This window comes from Natator depressus, chromosome 1, assembly GCF_965152275.1.
Source record: "Natator depressus isolate rNatDep1 chromosome 1, rNatDep2.hap1, whole genome shotgun sequence".
NCBI lineage: Eukaryota > Metazoa > Chordata > Testudines > Cheloniidae > Natator > Natator depressus.
The window spans coordinates 337,084,067-337,109,361 of record NC_134234.1 but is presented as its reverse complement, the minus strand read 5'-3'; the positions used below and the strand labels follow the sequence as shown (position 1 = coordinate 337,109,361).

Here is a 25,295-nt window from a genome sequence, read left to right as displayed (position 1 = left end):
ATTACTTTATTAACAACGCGGCTTACAATTCTTCAAGTAAAAAGGGGATTTCTTTCATTTCGAATAAAAATTAAAATATAACTCTGAATATAGATTTTCATTTATTTACATGAAAACATATATACAGAATACAATCTTACAGCAAACTAACAACATGCCCTTTGCCCTGTTGAATTTTAAAAAGTAAAAACACTAGCAAGTTTGGGGATTTTTTTTGTTACACACCACAGGGGCTATATACATAAGATCTGAATCAAATCTGCAATACAAACTGGAATGCAAAACGGTCAAAGGACTTCCCACGGACACCACTACGAAGGGGTTATGCTGCTGTTCGCCATCATTATTTTCTCTAAAGAAATGACCGGGTGTAATTGATCATCTTTTGCTGATCTTGTTTTCATTCTGAATTTACTAATCTAAGGGTTGGTTCTATCCATACCGTACAGAAATTACTCGCCTCTGTTGAACTGTTTTACTAGTGACAGTCCAATGTCCGGAAGGACTACTAACCCTGCTTGTAGTCTCAATGGTGGCAGTTCTTAAACATCCACACAAGCATTTTTCCAGCAATCAGATCTATACAAAGGGGAGAACTTGGTTTATGTCCGTTAATATTTCCCATTGAGAGCCAAGGGCCTGATCCAGCAAAACACCAAAGCACGTGCATGGGAGCTGTCGCTTTGGTTTCCATGGAACTGCTCCTATGTTTAAAGTTTATGCATGTGCTTGAAGGCTTGATCCAATTTCTATTTAAGTCACTCTGAGTCTTTCTATTGACTTCAATGGAAATTAGACCAGGTCCTAAAGGTGGGATACACAAAGGTATTTAGGCACCTAACTCCCTTTGAAATCACTTTTGCTGTCATGGGTCCAAACTCAGACATTCTCACCTGTGACCAGATCCCCCCATCCCAAAGTTGGAGACTTGAAAATGCCATAAGCTTTCTCCCTGCGGGTTTCTTGGGAAGCTTCCCCTCAGATGGAATGAGTTTGATGGGGAGAGGTGGCCACCTGAACCCACAAATCCACAGGAAATGGAACCCCAGGTCCCAGAGGAAAGAACAATCTGAGCCACTGCTCTCCCCTGCCCCATGAAAGCCCAAAGCTGCGCTGCCGTTGGCCAACTCCCTCAGCAGCCACGGAGGAAACTAAATTCCTACCTGCTAACATCTGAACGCTATAGACAGAGGACCTAGCATTGACTGTATTTCTATTTACTGGCATGTTTTTCTTTTTTGGCACTTGAGTTTTTAGTCACAAGGACCAATCTGAGCCACGTCTATGTCAGAACACAGTGCACCAGAAAAAGAAAAACCAGTGCGAAGGGGCTTGGCATTTCTGAACTCCAAGAATCGGTAACGGTAAGTGGCTTGATTCTCAGAGGTGCCGAGCGTTTTCAGCTCCTCCTGAAGTCAACGAAAAGGCTCCAGAAACCATGGGGCCTCCTTTTTCAAGTGGGTAAAGGCTGATTTCGTGGCCTGGCCTTGGCCAGCTGGGTTTGAAAGAGCTGGTGACTGGGTTTGCTGAGGGATGCACCGGCTTTCCAATCCAGATGGGTTTCAGATTAAATTCAGGTGGTGACAGGGCAGATTTACGGGGATTTAGGCACCTCACCCCGGCTCCCTTTCAATGGGAGTAAGGTGCCTGGCCTACTGAAGTTTTGTAAACTCCACTCGGCGGCTCTCTGAATCTCTAGGAATCTACAGTTCTGCGTACATGGGCATGCAGGTAGTAGTGTAGACACTACTGCAGTGTACCATTCACCTTCTCAATAAGGGCCCCATCCCACACGGGGCATCATTGGAAGTGCTGAATGCCGTCAATTTCCATTGGGTGTTGAGCGCATGCAGGGCATGTCTACACTTACCGGGCGGACCAACGCTGCAGTGATCGATCCACCAGGGGTCGATTTAGCGGATCTAGTGAAGACCCGCTAAATCGACCACAGAGCGCTCTCCTGTCAACTCCACTGGAACGAGACGCGTACGGTAAGTCGACAGAAGAGTTTCTCCGGTCAACCCAGCGGGGTGTAGACAACGCAATAAGTCAACCCAAGCTACACTGACTCTAGCTTCGTTATTCACGTAGCTGGAGTTGTGTAACTTAGGTTGACTTAACCCCGTAGTGTAGACCTGCCCTCAGTGTCCCCAGGATTGGGCTCTAGGGCTCCAGCCTGCGTCCACCGAGGCAGAGCTGGGAAGGGGTGGAACGTCAGCACCTGGAGGCCAAGTGTCAGAGGAAGTCTTTCTTTAAAACCAAGCACCAGTGCCCGGAGGTTGTCATGGCTCTGTCAAATGGCTCGCAGAGGCGACAGGGGCCAGGGGCAATGGCTTCTTGGCACAGAACTTGGGAGCAGCCTAGCAGTGTCAGGTGGGGGGAAGGAGCTCTCTACCTGCTGGGAGCATCGGGGGAATCTTCTAACACTTCTTGTAGAGAGGTGGGAGGAACCATGTTCTGGACCTGGAGTAGGAGTGAAGGGGCAGGGATATTGGCAGGGAGAGAAACAGGAGCTGAGACTCTCCTCCCCCACTCCCCTTGGGTTCTAAGGATGAATTTTTTCTCCTTCAGGTTCTAAGGGGTGATCCAAGACGTCAGTGAGGAGAGGGGCTTATGAGCCTGGGACCAAGGATATTACTTTTGCATCACATTTTAAATGGCTTAATAAGATGCCAGCGAGTAGAGCTTTGCGGCCTATAGGCCAGGACCTGGTCTATGCCAAGGGGACACTGGAATACAGTGCAAAGCTGCTGCCACCTTCCCTGCTCTAGGGGGCTCAGAATGGGCCAAGCACGGATTCCAAAGTGGAACGTGCTGGCCTGGATGCACCGATTCAGCACATTCTCCCTCTGCCAGTGGGGCTTCTGCAGAACCTTGACTGTCATTTAGAGTTGACCATCCTTGGTGGTAAGACCCAAGGGAGGTCAGTGGCAGGACCAGCGCACACTTCCTTCTTGGAGCATAGCTGCTCTCAGGCCCAGTGGGCTGGGCTAGCACAGTGACGTTTAACGTACGTCCTTCTCAGTGAACTTGGCAATGGAACCACAGTACTGCTTCTTGGCCTTAAGGAATGACCTGCCAGTGGACAATAATGTTCCCAGCCTTTGACCAGGGTAACCATGTTCATGCCCTTTAGCCCTTCAATCTACAGAGATAAAATATGCCATTGTAAACCTCAATCCCCAGTCTCAGAGCCAAATTCAGAACTGGGATAACAAGATGCAGCTTCATCAAGAAAGTCTGCACCCGATTACACCCATTCTGAATTTGTCCCAATACATATTAGGTGAAAATGTGTCTGTTTATTAGTATTTGACCTAGCAACTTTATCCACATTTCACTCTAGAGCAATCTTCATTCCAAATATGACCTTAGCAACACACTATTCTAAAACCTTGTTCATTTTCTGGAACTTGAATCACGTGCCGGAAAGAGTCATCCCTCAATTCTGATGTCTCCTCGAATCTTTCTGACAATCCAAGCACCTTGTACAATTAAACCGTGCTCAGAATGGGTTTTCTTTTACATAAAAAATTAGCTAGGAAATTCAGCTCCCCTTCTCTGCAAAGGCAATTATAACAACAGACTAAGTACATCTGTTTGATACCTTCCCACTCACTATTCTAGGTGTCAGTATAATAACACACTTGCCACACAGGCCAGGTCAAGGTAATTTCGGAATAACTAAGGACTGATGGCCACAGCTATCAGCTGTCTCCAAAAGGAAGCGAGAAAATAAATGCAGACGGTTAAGGAAAAAAAAAGCTGAAGGTGGGGAGTAGAAATATACAGCTTATGTGGGCTAAAATTAAACTCTGCTTTTTTGATAGATGTGATTTAAATCTCACTGATTATTACCATAAAGAAACAACCACCAGTAAAAGCTCCCCTTGTAACTTTCATGAGACTGTATGTCAGTAGCCAAAGTACCGCCTCCCACACGTGCTGACTGTTGTTTTTGCTGGTGGGTGCTCCTCTTGGCCCCTCCCCCCATGCAGGCCTCGGAGGGGGTGGGGGGGAAGAGGCCGAGCAGGGCCGGGGCCTTGAGGGGGAAGAGGCTGAGCAGGGGAGAGGCCGTGGGGCAGAGCAGTGGGCAGGGCCTTGGGGAGAAGATGCTGAGTGGGGGTGGGGCCTCGGGGCAGAGCATGGATGGAGCAGGGGGCAGGGCTATGCTCCCGGTGCCGGGGCCCACAAAAGATTAGTCCAGTCCTATGGGTGCTGAGCACCTGCTATTTTTTTTTCGGTGGGTGCTTGAGCCCTGGAGCATCCATGGAGTCGGTACCTATGCTGCCACCCCATGTCTGGACATAGCTAAGGATTTCAAGACTGAACGTTATCCTGTGTGCAAAGTATGCAGCCATCCACACCCCGATTCATTCTTACAGGAGAATTTCACTGCCCCAGAAATAGCTACAGTTAGATGACTTTCACTCTATCAGCACTGTGAACGATCCTAAGTTCTTGCAGTAGGTAACAAGGAGCTCAGATGCATTAAACTCCTCTGTGGGCCAGGTTCTCTGGTGAGCTTCAGAATGAGGCAAAGGGGCAGAAAATTCACCAGTATCAGGCAGCAATTAGTTAGGGCAGCTCAGGGATGCTGAGCTCCTGTGCCACATACCCCACACTCTGGCTTTCCTTCGATAGGATACAGTCTCTTGGGATTACTGCTGGCTGACAGGTTAAAGCAGCCCTGAGGGTGCTCTAACCTATGCCAGGGTAGGGAATGGTCTCAGCTGAACCGGAAGCTGTAATAGGCTTCCTGGTGCCCCTTTTGGTTGTCCCCTATGCAAACTAGGCACAGAATATAATCCGGGCGCTTTCTTTATATGAGTTTAATCATAGGAAATTTTAAAAGAGATGGTGGATATTTAAAAAAAAATGAGAGTGTTGTAAAGGGATCAAAAGCAATTATCAAAATGATTAGAGTGACATGGGGCGCTGCTCTATGTCCAGTAGAATTTCCATTATAAAACCCGTCTCTAATGGCTTGTAGGCCAAATTAAGGGTTAATTCATTTAGTGATCAAACAAAAAGCCTCAGAACAGGAACAGCCACTTTCTCCTCTTCCTTTAAATAAAGATAATTTAAACTTTAATACTAGGAGCTGCAGGACAAAGCAGCTGAGCCTGATTCTGTCAGTCCCCCGTGTATGAAACGTCAAAATCAATAGGAGTCTGGCAGGATCCAGCCCCATGTGCAGCCATTTCTTTGTATCCAAATTCCAGAAGAATGAAATTAATCAAGAGCAGAAACAATGGCACCAAAAGGCAAACTAGGAAGACTCCTTGAGAATCTATAGGGCCATCTATATAGAATCTATACTGAGTCAATAGTTCTTGCATAAAACATGCTCCTAAGCAGATTTGATATAATGTGTAATGGATGTTTCAGAGTCATTACACTGCACCAAAAATCCATAGAATTTAAGGAGTCCTCAAGTAGGAATTTGTGTGGTAGAACCCAGTGGCAGTTAATGATAAGTGGGCTTCTCTGAGCGGACCTAGTCTTCAGGATAATCAGATCCATGTCAGCTGCAACGAGACAGTGTAAACCAGAGCTTTAAAGTAAAATCCAAAAAGAATTGACACCAAAAATCTATGTTGAAGTGATAACATTCAAGATCTGGGTCAAGAGAGCAAAAACTCTGGCATTCAGAATGAAGACAAAGATTACATTTCTGTCTCTACCGGAATGTGATTTGACATCACAATATCCCAACAGCGCTGTGCAAAATTTTCATAACGAACCCAAGATTCGGGCAGAGCTCCCTGAGCCTTGAGGACAATGGCTTGTTTGTGGCTTCAGAGGAAACCATGTAAAAGTCTGTAGTTTCCCTGGAAGCCAGGATAAACGTGATGGTTTGGGCTGAGTTTTACCTTTTGGGGGAGATTCATTCGAACCTTAAACTCAAAGAAAACCTCCCTCCCTCAACCTTGGTCCTGATTCTGATCCTGCTTTTGGCAGTTTTATAAAGGTATCAACCTCAGTGGAGTTATCCTGATTCACAACAGGCCCAACAGGGGACAGGAGTACATGAGAAATGGAAAAAAGGTCACACGAACCCCGATGACACAAACCCTAGGTGCTTCACACAACTCTTTATGCTCGCCACAAAGATGCGCTGGGTCAGGTTCTCTGGTAGACTCCAGCTATTTTGCACAGCTCCAGTGACACACAGGAGTCCCACATCCAGTTGAACTGGCCAGAGTGGCACAGAACAGCTGGTGCACACTGGTGAGTCTGGACCTTGATGGACATAAGCACAAAAGGATGGGTTAGGCCAGATCCTCAGCTAGTGTAAATCAACATCCCTCCTCGCTGAGGTTTTGGGCCACAATCCTGATCTCACTTACCCCAGCATAAATCCAGGTGACTCAGCTGACTTCAATAGATTTACGCAGGTGAAGATGAAATCAGCATTTGCTCCAAAACCTCAACCTTAAATTGGAATGTCCTTGTTTTCTGGGGGTTCAAAGTCAGACCTTGAATATTAAGTGACTATAACTTCATGGGCTTTAATATAAAATACTTCATGCATGCTCCATGGCAAGAATGAAGGAACTACTGTACAGATCCAACCACAGAGACAGAGACAATCAGCTTACTGTACATAGCTATATTGGGCTTGGGAAGAGTTCCTGGGTACTATGCTTTGATGCACACCTTTTAGATCATTGTATTTGTGACTGATACAACAGAGAGCATGGTTTGAATTTCCCGTTTAAAAATCACTTGATAATGTGTTCCTTTTTGCATCACTGTTATATCTCTTTCTTTGTAAGACTGAAAAGAAAAAAAACCACATCGATCATCAAGATCAAAGTTGCAGGAAGCCATGGGTCACTTGAACAACGATCACTCACATTTCAATATGAAAGAAGTGTGCTGGAATCACTGAAGGGATCGTTTATGTCCAGCAACTGACCTCAAGACACCACAATCAGCTACAAATGCGTGAACATTTTCCCTATGGAATGTGTTTGCCGTTTGTAGGAAAGTTTGTTCTTTTTTTTAAAAAAAGATAAAACCTTCTGCTATATTATGGCCTTGCTCCCCCACAATATAACACCCTTGGAGAGGTTCACAAAAAGAGACGGCCGCAACACTTCAATGTGCTTTACAAATATGGAAATATTCATTCCACTTGGATTTTTTGTTTGTTTTTGGTTTTTTTACAGCAGGTGGCTCAGAGCTTCCAATTCCACGTGTTTTGAGGAAAAACCCAAGTGAGCTGTAACATTAAAAATAAAAAGAGAGAGAGGAGAAGGAAATGCAAGGAGCAGTAGAGTCAGTTGGCGTATTGTGCATAGAAAGCAACTTTTACTCGCTCGATCTGGTGACACAACTTGATGGCTGGGCCAAGTTTCAGCTCCATGCATTCTTGCACAGTTGGGAGTGTCAGTAGCAGAAGTGCTTGGCCATCAATGTCCTAGGGAAAGAAGAGACAACGAGAAGTTGCTGTTTGTAGACTACTCCACAGCACCTGAAAACGTGGAACAGTAGGTTTTGCTTTAGGGCTGGTCAAAGCGGGACTGACATCCTGGGAGAGGAAGGCATCTAGCCACACAGCAGCAGTATATTAGTGTGTATGATTTGTCTTACACCTAGAGGTTCCAACTGAGAACAGAGCCCCACTGAGCTAGGTGCTGTAGAGACAGTTCCTGCCCCATACAGCTTACACTCGAAATAGACATGAATGAGAAAGAGGAAGTACTATCTGCATTGTACAGGTGGGGAAGTAGGCCACAGAGAGAGGCCTTAGGTCAGACAGGACACGTGAGGCAGAGCAGGGACTGACTGCAGCATTTTTGAGTCCTATTCCTTAACCACAAAGCCATACTTCCTCTCTGTGCTGTGTTGGCCCCTGACCTGGAAGGAAAATCTCTATGAAGTAGAGAGCAGTTCAAAGCATGCCCCGTTCAATCTTTGGCTTCCCCTGGTACTAACAAAAGTGCTCATTCTGATCTGGCCACTGGGAACCAATTTAGGCCACTGGTGCACTGATACCACTGTTTATCATTGCTGATCACTATGGTCTCATTACCCCATTGGTCTGTCTTATCCACCTGTTGTCTTTAGTCTTATACTTAGATTGTAAACTCCTTGGGGCAGGGACTGTTTTTTTGTTCTGTGTTTGTAAAGCTCCGAGTGTATTCGCTTCTGGTTCATGAGTAGGGCTCCAAGGCTCTATGATATTATATAATAATAATTAATAATAAAATAACTCATTTCACATAGGCCACTGAACAGCCATCAGATGGCAATAATTTTCAGACACAACCAATGGGGTTTGGCTTTGAACGGCAAGTGGAAGATTCCTATACTTCTTCACTGGTTCCCTTAATTGCTCAGTGCCCCAGATGAAAGAGATTTTATAACCATTCTCTCCTGGTTTCCTCCTTGGTTCCGCTGGTTAATTAAGAGTTCAAGTCTTTAAGAAAATCAAAAACCCACCAGATTTAAAAGCCAACAAGCAGAATCTGAATATATGATCACAGAGGAGTCAAACTGCAGTCAAAGAAATTCACAATGTAGACAACACAGTGAAGGTCAGAAAGAGCATAAACTAATTCTGTCCACAATTAGATTATTTATCATCCTCTAGACGCCTAAACACAGATGATAGATGTACATGGTAAGTTCTCTTCTCATCACAAACACCTTCTCTAGTTTTTTTTATGTTTCAACTTAATGAACAGGCATATTGCTAGGGGCCCCCAGGTGCTGTCTTGCAGATAAGTAGAGCCAAAGCATTGCTCACCTGCAGTTAGTTGAAGATTGATCCCATAGCACTTTAGGCAAGAGGAGGGGGGTTAGCTTTGGTGTCTTGGCAACATTCCATTCTGGTTAATATCTGATTTCATAGATTCATAGGGCAGAAGGGACCATTGTGATCATCTAGTCTGACCTGCACAGGAATTCCCCAAAATAATTCCTAGAGCATGTCTTGAGATATTATTTACTAGAGATCCCCCCTTTAGCATGAATTTGATAGCGGTGGATGTTATTCATTAGCGGAGGAGTGACTAGTTCTATCTATCTAGGGCCCATTGAAAGACACTATTAGCTTGATGACAGAAGTACTGAGCTCCTGCAGATTTAATTGCCTTTAATTGGAAGCGTTCAGAATATCCTAAAATCAGGACACGTTTTTAGGAGCCTGCCTATGGATTTTGGTGCCGAATTTCAGTCAGACAATTTCGACCTAGCCCGAAGCCATCCACTGATTCAGAATCTGGGTCTTCTGCATCCTGGTCCAGTGCATCATCTAATTAGATAGGGTGACAGTCACACTTGTGGCATCAGATCTCCTACGTACCATTTAAGTGCCACCTAAGCCCGATTTTAAGGGTGCAGGTGATGCATGGGCCTCAGACTGACCCTGACACGGGTGAATTTCACCCTTAATGAACAAGAAAATCTATTCTTCACCCTTTTCATAAAGGCTCAGTTACACTTTCCTGTGCTGTGAATAAACACCATTACTACAGTGTCTGCACCCAGAGAGAGGTAAGATGAGGCAGCATACCTGTTCCTGAAATATTTTGGCTAGGGGAGCGCAGTCTGTCAATTTAATAAACCTCACAACGTCAGTCACTGTCCACTCCAATGGATTGCTGTCGAGGATGAGCTTCTCTTCCTCTTCTTGCTTTATTTCCTGCAAGCGCCAGAATACTTGTAAAGAAAATGTCAGTGCCCAGAATGACTCATCTGTAGAGCATGTGGTGCTCTCTGCAGATGGTTAACACCTGATACAGAAGGTTACATCAAAGGAAAAAATATTGCCATGAATTGGAAGCTAAGTAGTCCACCAATATACTCACTTCCTTGACTTGAGTGCACTTCTCTCCTTCAGCGCATGAGAGAGACGGTGTTTTGCGGCCCCTTCTAGCTCTCTCGATGGGAGGGGGTCTGTCTGACTCCGTGCTGCTTCGTAATGTCACTGCTCTTCTTGGTCGGGCTGAAGGTACCTCAGCAGAGGAGGTGTCAGTCTGGTCATCACGTAGCTCTGAGCTGGTTTCTTCGCTCCCTGTCTCATCTTCCATAGCGTCTGGCTCCTCCTCTTCGCTTTCCTAGAGCGAGATTGTCACGGAAACATTATGACATAGGGTTTAACATGAGGTCACATCCTACTCTCATTGAAACTAGTGTCAATCCAGAGTCACACCACTGACTTCAGCTGAATTATACCCCTATATATGCCACAGTGTCATACCATTTAGGCCCCCAAATTTAGATTTGATTTCAAAACCTAGTATTAAAATGAATTTGTAGTCCTATTTTTTTGTGTAAATGTCAATGAAAACAGGTTTTCGTTTCAGTGTGAATGTTCCTCTGCAGTGCTTGCAACTCTAACATTGCAATCTTGTGCTAAGGCATGAGACCTGGGAAATGAAACTGACTAGGAAAAAATGAAACTGACCAGTCTTTTCTTCATTGTCCAAGAAAAGCAAATGAGATTTCAAAGAATTCTTCTTTTGAAGACCTCAAAGTGATGGAAAAATGTACCACATCCCTTGATAATCTACTCCAATGGTTAATTACCCTGACTGTTAAAAAGAAGCATTAAAAACTAGTCAAAAATGTTTCGTTTCAAGTTTTTTACTGGAAAATACCATTTTCACTGAAACGGAAACATTTAGAAAAATGTGTCAATTTTGATGAAATTTTGTTTAGGCAACAAAAATCGAAACAAAGCATTCTGATGACGTTAAAATGTCCCCCTTTCATATTTTCAGAATGGAATATTTAGATTTTCCAAATAGGGTATTAATTGTTTTTATGTAAAAAAAATGTTTAAAAGTTTAAAAAAGTGAAAAATTGGAAATGTTTTGATTTTATCAAAAGGAAACATTTGGATCGACCCGACAGAGTTTTTTCAGAATTTCATTTAGTGGGAAATTGAAATTTTCTGATTTTCATTCCGTTTTGGATGGAAAAAAATTAACAGTTGCGTTTTGGATGGAAAAAAATTAACAATTTCTTGCAAAGCTGAAAATCCAGGTCCTCATCAGCTCTAATAAGCACAGTATTTCCAAATTTGTAACTCTACAATGCCCCTCATAAACAGAAAATGCTGGACACTGAACATATATATGTAAATGCACACAACAGATGAAACGCTGCTCAGAATTTGAGCTTCAGTAAGCGTCAGTGCGTCGTTTTGCCCATGTTTGGGTTTTCTTAATGAGAAATCAGAATTTGGCCAAGGATGACTATACTTTAATCCTGCCATCATTTTCAAACATTCAAGCCCATTAATTTGGAAGGGCTTGAGTGGGTATTAAGGCAGCCCGGTTTGTCTTGTCTTACAATTTATGGTTTTGTGTGTTACAAGAAATCATATTGACTATTAACTGCACCATTCAGGGGCACACAAATCTTACCACTCCAAGGGTAGATTTACACAGCAAAACCTGTGCATGGCATAGCCTACCTGAGCTAGACTGAATCCAGCAGTCACGGGAACAATATCGGCGAAGACAGAGCAGCGTGGGTTTCAGAGCATGTCGTATATCCCTGGCATGGAGCCTGAGTATATACTTGGCTCACTAGCGCGCTCTGAAGCCCACACTTTGCTGTCTTCATTACTACTGTTACCCATGCTAGCTGGATTTAAGCTAGCTCGGGCAGGTTAGTCTGTGTGCAGCTTTCGCTGTGTAGACAAACCCTAAACATCACCAAGCCGCGCCACTTCCATTTATCTCACTTGCTTAGGGTCTGATCCAAAGATCATTGGAGATAGTGTAAAGGCTCCCATTGACTTCAGTCCACACCTGATTTTGATGTGTGTATGATTTGGGCCCAAGTCCCACAAACACTTGCTCCTTGTCTACATTCAAAGGGTTTTCAGCTATAACTATACTGGCAAACCCTCCTAGTGGAGAGACAGCTTAGATGGCAAAAGAGTGCTTTTGTAGATATCCAGTAGAACCTCAGAGTTATGAACCTCAGAGTTACAAACTGACTGGTCAACCACACACCTCATTTGGAACTGGAAGTGTGCAATCAGGCAGCAGAGAGAAAAAAAATAAAAAGCAAATACAGTACAGTACTACTGAAAAAAATAAAGGGAAAATATAAACAAAGATTTGACAAGGTAAGGAAACTGTATCTGTGCTTGTTTCATTTAAATTCAGATGGTTGAAAGCAGCATTTTTCTTCTGCGTAGTAAAGTTTCAAAGCTGTTTTAAGTCAATGTTCAGTTGTAAACTTTTGAAAGAACAACCCTAACGTTTTGTTCAGAGTTACGAACATTTCAGAGTTACGAACAACCTCCATTCCTGAGGTGTTCGTAACTCACGGGTTCTACTGTAACCTGTAACAGTTACCTGAATGAAATAAGCAAAATGCCCTTTTTTGCCAGTATAACTATGTCTACACTAGGGGTTTTGCCAGCAGAGCTATGCCGGTTAGAAGCGGGATGTTTTTCACACTCCTAACCAACATAGCTATGTCAGCAAAGCTTTTAAGTTTAGACCAGGCCTTAACAGGTGCTTAACTTTACCCATGAGTAATGCCATTGGATTCACATGGTCTACTCACGTGTGAAAAGTTAAGTGTGTGGATAAGGGCTTGTCGACACGTGTTGTTGCACTGGTTTAACTTCAGGTGTTATTTCAAACAAACTTAGTTAAATCGGTTGCAAAACCTGGGTGGACACTTATTTCTGTTCAAGAGTAGTTTATCTGGGTTTAGGTGAAGTTGATTAGACACGGGTTTAAGCTAAACCAAAATAAGTCACTTTTAAACAGAAATAAGTGTCCACATGGGACCAGTTTAACTGCACCAGTTCACGCGAGTGTGTAGACAAGGCCTATATCTTTGTAGGATTGAGGCCATAGAAAGTAGAGTCATTGGGATGGTCTTGCCTTTCACTTGTTCTGTAAAGCACTTAGAACAATTTTACGTGCTGTGAACTTAAAATATTAAGCAATAAGTAATTAATAGAGTATTGATACCCATGCTGACTCAAGTGTGACTTATAAATGTCCTTTCCGCGTCTAGCATTTGTATTGCAGTACTGTCTTGGAGCGCTAGTCACAGACCAGGACCCCACTGTAGGTGCTAGGTGCTGTACAAACGCAAACAAAAAGACAGCCATTGCTCCCAAAAGCTTACAATCTAAGTAGAAGACAAGAGACAATGGATGGATACAAACAGACGGACAGATCATCGAGCACAAGGAAACAATGAGACAATGAGCATGTCAGCTGCTTAACTACAGTAAAACTTTTGTAGGCATCACAGCAAAGCAGAGATTCAAGGAGAGATTTGAAGGAGGACAGTGAGGTGGCTTTCAGGATATGTATGGGGAGCTCCTCCCAAAGGCGAAGGGCAGCCCTAGGTTGCTTGTTGAAAATTTATATTTCTAAAAAGCATGTCATGTGTGGAGCACCGTTCTATAGCAAGGCGAATGAGCACAATCCAGCATGTACCTCTGCAGATCCCACAGCGTTAAAATCGACAGCGGACGACCTCCTTTTCTTCTGTACAAAAATGGATTTCCGCCTCTTTCTGCGTCTTGCTGGCTTGATGTGTCCACTTTTCATGTTGTTATTTTCCCCAATTGGAGGCTTAATGATTTTTTTCCTCTTCCCATAATAATAGGCTGGAGCAAAACATACAGTAAAAACATAACCATACAGAAAATCAAGCTTTTGCTTGCTTTATGCTATCGATCCAATGTAATACACCACTACTTCAAAGCAGCTTTCACAGGGAACTCTAAAGGAATCTTGATTGTCAGACAATGTCCCAAGGAAGAATGAAATACCTGATGCTGTCTTGGCCTATTGTCACAAAATGGGTAAAACTATTAGAATTTAGACATCCATTCATACATATTTATTCACTATAGGTTAAATCCTGAAGTCCTTACTTAATACTTAGGCAAAACTTTTGCTGTACATGCTGAGAATTTTGCCCGAGTAAGAACTGAATAAGAATTCTGATCTGTTGCACCACTATAAATCTGGAGTGTATCTGCCAAAATCTATGGTGTTGCCCTGGATTTACATCTGGGTAGCTGAGGCTCCAGTTGGGTCAGATCCTGAAGTTCACAGCATGAAAATTACAGGCCTAACTTTCAACGGTGCAGAGAGTCTGCAGCTGCCATCTGCTTCAATGGGAGCTTCCAGCATTCAGCTCTTCTGAATATCATGGCCAAAGTATTTCTTGAGTCAATGCAGCAAATATCTGACTTCTGTTGATTTCAATGGGCTTTGGCTCAAGTCCTAAAATAATAAATATTTCTCTATGTAACAGTGACTAGTCCCAAACTGCATATTAGCTGTTTTTAGACACACAGGGCCCGATTCTCCTTCACTGTGCTGTTAGTCAGGAGTGACTCATTTGAAATCAGTAAAATTATACTGGTGTAAAATTTGTGTGAGAGGAGACTGTAACCCAGTTCTACCTTCAGGACCTGATTCAGCAGTCCACTGCTATTCAGCAAAGTTGACTTCAGGGAGGCGTGAGCATGTGCTTAACTTTAAGCGAGAGCCTTCCTGAATAAGGATGCACTTGAGTGCTCAATTGGAACCTCTGCTCCCCAGATGTAAATCCAGGGCCATGCCATAGATTTTGGCAGACACGCTCCAGCTTTATAGTGGTGCAACAGATCAGAATTTGACTTATTAGCAGTGAATCATGTGGTCCAAAGAAGTTACTCCTTTAAAAGTTAGGCAAAATACAGCCTACACAAGATCACCACCAACTGGATGTTGGTGCATATTTGTGAAGGTAAACACCTGATGCTGCAGAGGTTAAAAGAACAAAGAACGGCAAATAGTGCAGTAACCAACCAAACTCATCTTCCAAGGATGCATACCGCAGGGTTTTTCTGACAGTGCAGGGTGCACATCCATGGACAGCACAGGTATAAACAGCAGTGCAGATGAGGAGGCAGTAAAGACACAGCTGAAGGGTGTGGGTATGTACCTGGACCTGCACCAGGTGTGTGAGATCACGCCAGCAGCACGCTCTTCAAAATGGCACGCCCAGGTGGTATGACCTAACGTGAGGTCATGCTGGTGGGGACAGGGCCACACAGGCGGGGGGAGCAGGGGGCAGGCCCATGCCTTTCCTGGAACGACTGATCTAGGAATGGCGTGAGTGGCCACCCTACTGCTGCGGCTGAAGCCCTTCTCCAGCTCAGGAAAAGATTCCAGCAACAGGGAAAAGCTAGCAGCTGCCGGCTGCTGGAGCCTTGCTCTTCCACAGGGAAAGGCAGCTTCTCCAGCAGAGCCTTTCACTGACACAGGTAGCTACACACTGCAGGGTAGATGCAGCCTGCTTTTCACTGCAGCCTGTAGCTGCACACTGCTGAAAGTGGTGTGTTGTTTAGACGTAGCCTTAATGTAACAGGCGGGCCGAGCTGGAAAACATTAGATACTCCACCTGGCAACCTTTTGTAGACAGAGAGGACACAAAGAGTCCATGGGAAAAAGCAAACACAACGACAGGCAGGGAAAGATCCTTGGGGCGAGAAGTTGGAGGGAGACCATGGAGGACTGGGTTTGTGACCTCCCATGCACATATCCCACTGTGGGTCTGTCTGGCTTGGTTGCAGGGTGACCTGGTGAGTGCTCAGTTCCCTGTGCTAGAGAGTGCAGGCCTAGGGTGCTGAGAACCAATCAGTGAGCTCAGCCCAAAGGACATGCTGCATTTTGCTGCCTTGGTGTCACTATTTGCAATATCTTATGCTACAGGTAAGAAAGAAAGAAAGGTAGGTATCAAATGACATTTATTTTTATGACTATATCATGAACATCCTCCCACGGCTCTGATTCCTTTCTAGCAACAGAGCAATAGTTTGGCTGATACTCACTGTACTTCGTTTTGGTATGAATGGAGCAGTTCTCAGGGCAGACTTCGGCGACCAGCACAGGGCTAAACAAATTTGGACAGCACTCCAGTTTTGCACAGACTCTTCTGCAGAAATCTGCCACTTGATCAGACGTTCGCACAATCTTGACTGTTGCCCTGTACGTTTTCCCTCTGTATCTAGGAAAGAATATTGCAAGATCACACATAACTAATGAAGTAAGAACAGTGGATGCTATAAACCCAGTTCTGCCCTCTATAACGTAGATGATCCTCTCACTGACTTTGGGGCGGGGGGACGACCAATGTACTGAAGGGCAGAATTAAGACATCCTGGCTGTAACAATTGTATTTCAGATACACAAAAATGAGGAAAGGCAGGATGCAGTAAAGCTGGCAGGGAAGGTTACAGTACTCAAGGTCAGGGAGACCACAGGGTGGACAAGGTTTGGAGCTGTGGGTTTAGGGCATCGGAAGACTGGCTGTTTGGGGAGAAGGTGGGAGAGAAGAGAGTACAAGATGACAGCAAGGTCACAACTATGGGAGCTGTCAACGGGGATGCTATATTGCACTGCGTTTTATTCTATGGTTCTGCACACTCCCAGTCTGCAGACCCATGGGCCCAGGATTACCATCTCTGCCTGGCATGCTGACAGGCGGTAAAGAGCCGTGAGCAGTACGGACTTATGGTGGTACAGCTGCAAGCACTGGGTGGCTTTCTGAAGAAATGTCAATTCATGGGCCTAGCTGAGACCTGCTTCACAAGCCTCCTCCGCGTGGGTAGGTGCTCTTTGGGGTCACCTGTCTTTTAGGGGGGCCAGCACTGAACAAGATTCTACAGTGGTAGCCACAGGGTGCAGAGATTGCTCCTGCTGGACCTCTGTCTGAGACCATCCATTTCTGCTTTCATCCTGAAGCGCCATCTTCCAAGAGGTTTTCACTCTGAGTCACTGTTTGTCTGGGTGGTAGGTCCCCCGTTTAGTAATACCACATCATGTGGCTTTTTACTGTGATGGGTTTGACTTTGTTTATTTTCTGGTGTTCTTCATTGTGCCATAATTTAAACGGCTCGTTCAGTACCTGAGGGGCCTGTCCCAAAACCCACTGAAGTCAACAGGAACCTTTCCAATGACTTCACGAGCGTTAGGATCAGGCCCCCAGAGATCCAGATCCTCGAAGATATTTAGGCACCTTGCTCCCATTGGAATCATGGGAGCTGGGTGCCTAAATACCTTTGAGAATCTGGGCCTAAGTACTTTGCCAGGAGTGGAGAAGAGTAAATGTTAGAAGAAAAATTCAGCTCTCAGATCTTTGCAGTGGACTCTGCCTCCAGTATTCTGCTCTTCTTCTCTGTGCTTCTTCCAAAGCCCATTGAAGTGCATGGGAGCCTTTCCATTCATTTCTTTGGGCTTTGGAGAGGCCTAAGTGCTTGGAATTCCTAGGGGAATATTCGGAGCTCAGATTCATAAGGCAGAGGTTAGCGCTAAATCATGTGCTATTAAATCTTTCGTTATGGTGTTTTATATAGAGCATTTTTGTGCAATAAATGGCTGAAGGAAGGTAGACTTCCATACCTTGTGTAATATACTGGAGCGGTGAACTTTGAAAAACCACTTGTCCGCATAATTGATTAAATAGCAGCGGAAAAGCTAGTGTAAACCGCGAGAAACCGGTTTTTAAAGCACATCTTACACATTGTGCCTAATGGCAGCAGAAGAGACACTTGAGCGAATGCATGGTAGAGCAGTGGTTTGGTCCTATAAATATGTGCAGAGGAGAGAAAAGTAAAAAGAGCTCACTGGACTGGAACTGATGAAGAGCAAAGATACTGTGGCCAAGATGGATGGGAGAAGGGATGCAGGCAGCATGTGTGACAGCAGCACTGGGGCCAGGAGCTCTTGAACAGGAGGGCAGATGCTACCAGGCAGACTTGGAGCAGAGTGAAGAAAGGACAGTGGGATGTGGAATAAAGGAGAGATGACCAGACAGATGTGAGGAGAGGCATCCTTAAATGACCCATCACTCTAAGACTGAAAGTTATGCCATAACTCAGAGGGTACCTGTTAAAGCATAACTTCCTTCTTTAGTCCAACCACCACAATCCTGTTCTGGAAATGTGGAGGTACTTTAAGATCTGAGCCTCAGGACCATTGCAAGTTATCAGTGTCCGTGATGCTCAGAGGCCTTTATTCAATGGCAATTTAGGGGGAAAACTAAATATTATCTGAACTTTGTTTTTACATAACAATAAGTGATCAAGGGTCAGCAAGGTGCAAATGATACTCCCCATTACTATGCTGACTGCAAATGGTGCTAGGTATAATTAGCAATGATACAATGCTTTACAGTCACTGTACTTTAGGTACCTAATTCCCTCTGAATTAAATGGGAGTTAGTGCCTAAATACCTTTAAAAATCTGGTCCTAACTCATGAGTACTCCCATGTGTTTTCAAATGATCTGATTGTTTATGCATCTCGAGAGACTCCAACAGGCGTGCTGTACAAAATGGAAAAAACGCTCCCTTTCCCCTCCCAAGAGGTAAGAGAACATTACTGTCCCATTGCACAGATGGCATGACTGCCGGGGGAGCAGAGGAAATCATGGTTCAAACGGGTTCTACAAAACCTAATGTGAACAGAAATTATTCTATGGGAAATAACACCAACAGAAACCAGTCCTTCCTAGGGGACAAATTCTTCCAACTTTAATTCATAGATGCATAGACTTTAAGGCCAGAAGAGACTATTAGATCATCTAGTCTGATCTTCTGTGTAACTTGGGCCAGAGAATTTCATCCAGTTACATCTGTGTTGGGCTGCAATAACTTGTGCTTAGCTAAAGAATCTTTTCCAGAAAGGCGTCCAGTCGTGATTTGAAGACATCAAGTGATGGAGAATCCACCACTTCCCTTGGCACTTTGTTCCAATGGTTAATAACCCTGTTAAAAAGTTGTACCTTATTTCTAATTGGAATATATCTGGATTTAACTTCCAGCCATTGATTCTTGTTGTACCTTTTCCCACTGGGTTAAATAGCCCTTTAGCATCTGATATTTTCTCCTTGTGAAGGTACTTCTATTCCTTAAATGAAGTTACCTCTTGATCAGAAGTGTAGTCAAGGGTAAACATCAGATAAACTGAGTTAATCCACTTCTCACTGGGTGAATAGGGAGTTTAGGTTATTTCAACCACTTCTTTTTCTATTGCTACACCACTGCTCCACATCTTCTTTTTCACAAACTAAACACTTTGAGCTCAAAGTCCCACATGCACCACTTAACAGGAGTAAGAACGGCAGAATCTCATCCTTAAATGGGTACCATGCCCTGTGGTTCTATGATCCCAAAGAGGACAGCATTGTACTACAGGGCCTGCAAAAGCAAAAAGGTGGAACTAACAAGAAGGAAAAAAAAAAACAAAACAGACCAGTCATTTCATTGTCCAGGTGAGATACAAAGAATGAAGACCCGGATGGATGGGGAAATACAAATGTGAGTTTTATAATTAAATCTGTCTCGATGACTCAAGTTGTTCTTAGTGGCTATAGAAATGGAATACAATTTTAAACATGATTCTGGTCTTGGCAGTATCTCTGTAAAACAAGATTTATTAATATTTTCCATACGTACCACTCTTTAAACCTTTTAACACTAAAGTCGTTAATGTAATCTGAACTACCCTCTGACAGCCTCAGGAAAAGACCTACACTGGCTGCAGTTAGAAAACCATTTTTCCATTAGTGCCATTAAAAATATTACAGTTATTGATATTATATTTTCCATCATGATAAGAATCTCATTTTGCCAGCTACTTTTAAGTAATAAGCATCCTGCACTAATAACCTGGGATCACTGTAAGGCTTTAAAGTTCAGCAGTATCAACTGTAGCGTTAAGCTCAGTTGAACAATCTTGCTTTTCTAATTACTTGTTTTACATCTAAAGCCAAAGGAAAAAGAATCTTCAAAGATCCCTACAGTAATGACCCATATAGGAGAATTTACTAGAAAAAACAAGCTAAGGCATCCTCCAAGACATGAAAAGCCTCGTGCTAAACAGATATTTCAAACAGCAGGAGCTCCCAGCAATACTCAAAGCACTTAACTGTTTCAGAATTCAGCCAATAGTCCCACTGAACATTGGGGCTATTTTGAATAGTCAACTGACTAGCAAACTTGAATTTCCTTCAACAGTTCTTGGACCCAGCCCCCTTCCTCAGCAAGGAACTCACTGCTTACCTCACTGAAAAAAAATCAACTGAATATGAGGGAGTGTCTTGCAGACACAAAGTACCCACCACAAACACCCCATGCTAACCCCCACCATCCCTAAGACAAACCGCAGCTCTCACAAATACAGCACGAGCGGATCTGAAGAACATCTGAGCCACTAAATACGAACTGGACCCTGCCCTTCATGGCTGGTGAAATCCAACGCAGACTGGGACTGCTACCGATATAAACCCTCTATGTTTCTATACGAGATCCTGACTCCTTGAAGCATGTGGGTTTTTTTCTAGCAAATTCTCCAAAAAATAAATAATCCTGGATGCCAATGAGCTCACAAATTACTGCCTCCCTTTGTAGGCAAAATCAATGAAAATGCGGCCATGACCTTACTCTAGCAGCATCTAATCTTCCACCAACATCTTAGACTCCTCGTAATCAGGATTCAGTCTGAGCCTTGGCATTCACTCTGGGCCTTGGCATTCACTCTGGGAGCACTCCTGACATAGCCTCATCATGGTTATGGAGAGAGGTTACACTTCTGTGCCAGTCCTATTTGATCTATCTGCAGCCTCAGGCAACCAAACAATGCTACTGACCCACACATGGGACCTCACAGAGGTGGATGGTGTAGCTTGAAACTGGTTCTAATCATTTGAAAGTTATCTAACAACCTAGGCCGTTTCCCAATATGCACTTTACACACCCTGGATCATTTTAAAAATGGCCAAATGAAATGTTATCAAAAACTTCCCTGAAAAATATTCACCATCGGGCTAAGAATCAGCATGAGACATTTTAGCCAAAAGCAGCTGTAATTACATGGGTGAAATGAGACAATCGCGATGCTCCTGAATGAATTCACGCAGAAAAATGGTAACAGACAATGACATCCTATCGCCCGGAAGTGAACATTTTTCACAAATCACTCTATGTCTGACCTCTCAGTCCTCATCCTCAAAGGAAACCTGCACAACACTTTCAAGAGCTGAGCCTGGGAGCTTAAATTCATAACTTTGCTAGACACTAAAAATCATGGACTGAACAGAGACACTAGATTTATGGCTCATTACAACAATCTATAACTGACTAACCCTCCTTTGTCCTACAGTTACAGAGATATTTACTGTCCACCTTGAATGGCATCTTACCGTGTGCTTTCTCTCTGCTCAGGCTACTCAAAAGTTCTTCCTGACATTCACTCAGCTACTACAATGCTCCAAAGCCACCAGGCTGACCTAGGCCCAGGCTCAAGGATGTTTGTAAGAGGAACTTGAAAACTTTCAACGGTGACACAAGCTTGGAAGATGGGGCTAGCAACAGGCTGCCCTAGAGGGCTGCGCTGCACCTGGGAATCAAAGCGGCTGAAGAGAAGTGACTGAGAGAGAGGAAAGCAAAGGGCAGCAGGCCTCAAATGCCAATCGTGCCCCGGCTTCATCTCCTGGCCCTGCTGTTTACGCCTGCATTATCTGTGGCAAGGACCGCTGCATGAGAATTGGACTTTTGAGCCACTTGTGATGCTGCAGCACCCTATACAGGAACTAAATCGCTTTGGGGTTTAAAGCATTGTCTTCTAACTTCAGTGCTGTGCAGGAGATAAGAACCTGTCCAGAGCAGAAAATATTTCCCCTTTCTCAGTTTCAACCCATGACTCCATCTTAGAGCTCTTCCTACCAAAGGCACGGGAGTACTTGTGGAGAGTGCATGGCTGACTGTTTACAGCCTTCTGTTTGAAACTCAACACAACCTCGTGGTGCAGTATAAATGAGCAATGGATTCAGATTAGAGACAGATTAACAGAATCCTACAGCTCAGATTGGCTGCTACAGCTGGGTAGAGCACATCTTTTCTCTGGTGTGGATTCGCCACAGTTCACATTCTTCAGTTTCTAGTTTAAACAAGCCCCGGACAGGCACATATCTGTGCATTTTTCATCCATAGATCTCAAAGCACAGTATGAAGGCGGAGAAGCATGATTAGCCCTATTTTACAGTTGTAGAAACTAGGGCACTGGGAAGGCTCAAAGGCCCAATCTTTCAAATCTTGGTGCCTAAAGTCAAGCATGTAAATCCAGATGCTTGACTAAAGTGTCCTGATGATCAGGGCGACTGAGCACCGGCAGCTCCCGTTGACCCCCGTAGGGATTCTGAGCATGGAGGGCTCAGGGGATCGGGCATGACATTTCTAGCTTCTCACACCATTGTCAGGGATTACTGATGGGGGGTGGGGCGTGACTGATCTCGCTGTGTGCATGCATCCTCTTGGACCCTCTAAATTCTCTGTCTTCTTTGCAAGGCTCTTGTAATTCATTCCGTGATGATGGTCGCTGCTGACAGCAGAGTAAACTGAATACAGGTTGCCCGGCTGTGGAGCTAATTTATTCCTGGCGGCCAGCGTTTCAGCTTTCAGGCTGGTGGGAAGGCAGCCTTCATCTTCCTCTCCCCCAAGACAAATAGCAACACCATCAAGATCTAAGGAGTTGTCACTTAACATCAGAAGGAAGGTGGTGACGGGACATGTCACACTACAGCACGAACATTCCAGCTGGCTGCAGAGCTGTCATCATTAGCAGTCTGCTCGAAGATGCCATTGTGGTCCAGGGTTCTTGAAACCTGGTTTAAACACACATACTCTCGCTCTGAGCAGCTCTTTAGGATTCAGAAGTGGCATGGGCTGTCATATCTGATGCAAGGTGTCATGCGTCGCCTTCAGAAATCTGCGGCCTTTGATTTCACGAGTCTGGTTTTGATTCTGTTCAGCCAGATGCAATAGAAATATAGGCAGAAGCCCAAGCAAACTCAAAATGAACAAAACTAAAATCAAACCAGTCTTGGGGCTTGTCTACACTACCGCATTGTAATATACATCACTCAGGGGTGTGGAAAAGCCACTCCCCTGAGCAACGCAAGTTATGTCGACTTAAAGCATCTCCCGCTGACATAGCTTCCAGCTCTCGTTGAGGTGGAGTAATTATGCCGACGGGAGAGTGCTCTCCTGTCACCGTAGCGTGTCTTCAGCAGATGCGCCGAGGTTGGGCAGTAGTGTAGACTAACCCTTAGTTTGGAGGTTCTTGGGGCTTTAATCTGACAGTGTTTTTATGAGATCTGGACCATGGCATTCCGTAAACTTAGTGTATGGATGGGTGTAGAAGACACAACTGCTATCTTGTGGAAGAAATGTCAGTCCAGCTCAAATATTTCATTGTGTCACCCTCTACAGGCTGAATTTCAAAGGGCCTGTAAGTCCTACTACTCCTGTTTTAAGGATCTGATTGTACACATACTTCTACACAGGAGTAATTTTGCTCAAGTGAGTCATCCCACTGGATTCCAAATGGGACCATTCAGCAGGAAAGTCTCTCACAGGCTTAAATGTTTACAGGATTGGGCCCTAAAACTGGACACTCATACCCTGATTTTCAAATGTGCTGAGCACTCGCATCGCCCACTGATGTCAGGAGGAACTGCAGGAGCAACGCACCAATGAAAATCAAACCGCTTATATCTTTCTTTTTATCGAATTTTGAAAAAAAACAAGTATTTTTTCTGACATTTTGCATCTGCCAAATTACAGCTGATGCAAAATTTCAGGGAGATGGGAATGTTTTCCAGTTGTAAATATACAAAAAATATTGTGCGTTTTCAATGTAACACAAGCTTCATTTGAAACAGGTTTCATTTTTGCTCCATAAAAGAGTCCTATTCCCTTAGATTAAAATTGTGTGAGAAAACCACTTCTTTCTTGAATTCACAATGAAATACAAAAAACTAAGACTTTTGAGTAGTTTTGCCTTTCTGACCATGATTCTTCCTTGGGCCAAATGATACAAGTTCAGCGACTTTAGAGTAAAAGGTCCTAAATTCTACACCTCACAATTTGAGTAGAAAATAGCTAACAACCGTGGAATCTGTATGGCCAAACATTCAATACAATAGCAAACCATAGCACTGTATTTCAGCACCAACTATTTCAATACATATAACGATAGTGTTCAATACTAATGGGGGAGAAACAGATGAATACAAACAACTGTCTACTATTATATAAAACAGGCATAAATGCATAGACTTTAAGGTCAAGAGAGACCATTACATCATCTAGTCTGACCTCTTGTACAACACAGGCCTTAGAATTTTACCCAGTTATTACGGAGCCCAGTAACATATGTTTGGCTAATCATCATCTTCCAGAAAGGCATCTAGTCCCGATTTGAAAACTTCAAGACATGGAGAATGTACTACTTCCCTTTGTAGTTTGCTCCAATAGCTTATCACACATACTGTTAAAAATATATGCTGCCTAATTTCTTATCAGAATTTGTCTGGTTTAGCTTCCAACCACTGGTTCTTGTTATGGCTTTCTTTGCTAAAGGGCCCTTAAATTAGAGATTAAAAATAATAAATTTATTTTATTTTATGAGACCACAAATTGGATTAGTACCATTTAATAATAGATGAAGTTTACATCAAAACAGCATTTCATAAAACTCAGCACTTGCTGAATCAACACTTCGATCTGGTTTTCCCATTGCAAGGTATTTCTCAAAAGAGCTGGTTGAAAAGGATTAAAATTGGAAATTTTGATTAATTTTTTTTTAATCAAAATCTGCCCTGCTCCCCAAAATCCGCCAAACCAACCTGAAACGAAATATTCAAGAAAATTTTGTTTCAATGTTTAAACTGCTATAGAACTGGTACAAAAAATTTAAAAAAAAAATCAAAACTTTTTTTGGGGAAAAAACCCCCAAAACGAAAAATGTCATGAAAATGTCCTTTGGTTTTTCCAACCAGCTCTGTTTATTCAAAATGGACAGTAAATGAATGAGTAGGTAACACTTGGAAATACTGACTTTGCCTTGAGTGTTTCCTCCTGAAAATTCCACTGTGGGTCTTCTACTAGCTGCAGTTCTCGGAGAACGCTCCCTGGTTTGTAAGCGGCGTTGATTACCATGCTAAGAACCTAAGGAAAGACAAAAGTAAACACTGAAAGCTTTAATAGAGCGACCACATAGTCACAATCCTCATCTGTGCACTCGCGTAGCACCTGGAGGCACCAACTGACTCAAGGCCCCTTTGTGCTAGTCACTGTATATATTCACAACGACAGGGGTCCCTGCCCCCATAGAGATTACAATCTAAGAAGGGCTTTAAAGATAATCCAGGTGCTGTCAATGTGCATGTTAACATTCTACGGTATTTACATGATTCTGTAGCGGGGGGGGGGGGAGGGAGAGTTGGTTTTAA

At 43.7% G+C, this 25,295-nt stretch overlaps 1 protein-coding gene across 2 annotated transcripts in view; it reads right to left on the bottom strand.

Moving 5' to 3' along the window:
• Positions 1 to 35: 35 nt before the first annotated feature.
• The window catches only part of SFMBT2 (Scm like with four mbt domains 2), a 188,166-nt gene continuing 162,906 nt past the window's right edge, over positions 36 to 25,295 (bottom strand). For both annotated transcript variants that reach the window (XM_074942680.1, XM_074942681.1), the window contains exons 16-21: positions 24,902 to 25,011; positions 15,833 to 16,008; positions 13,440 to 13,612; positions 9,825 to 10,073; positions 9,530 to 9,658; positions 36 to 7,429 (exon numbers count right to left, since the gene is read on the bottom strand). In XM_074942680.1, coding sequence (XP_074798781.1) covers positions 7,289 to 7,429; positions 9,530 to 9,658; positions 9,825 to 10,073; positions 13,440 to 13,612; positions 15,833 to 16,008; positions 24,902 to 25,011 — 978 coding nt within the window. In that variant the 3' untranslated portion in view covers positions 36 to 7,288. The remainder of the gene's footprint in view (positions 7,430 to 9,529; positions 9,659 to 9,824; positions 10,074 to 13,439; positions 13,613 to 15,832; positions 16,009 to 24,901; positions 25,012 to 25,295) is intronic.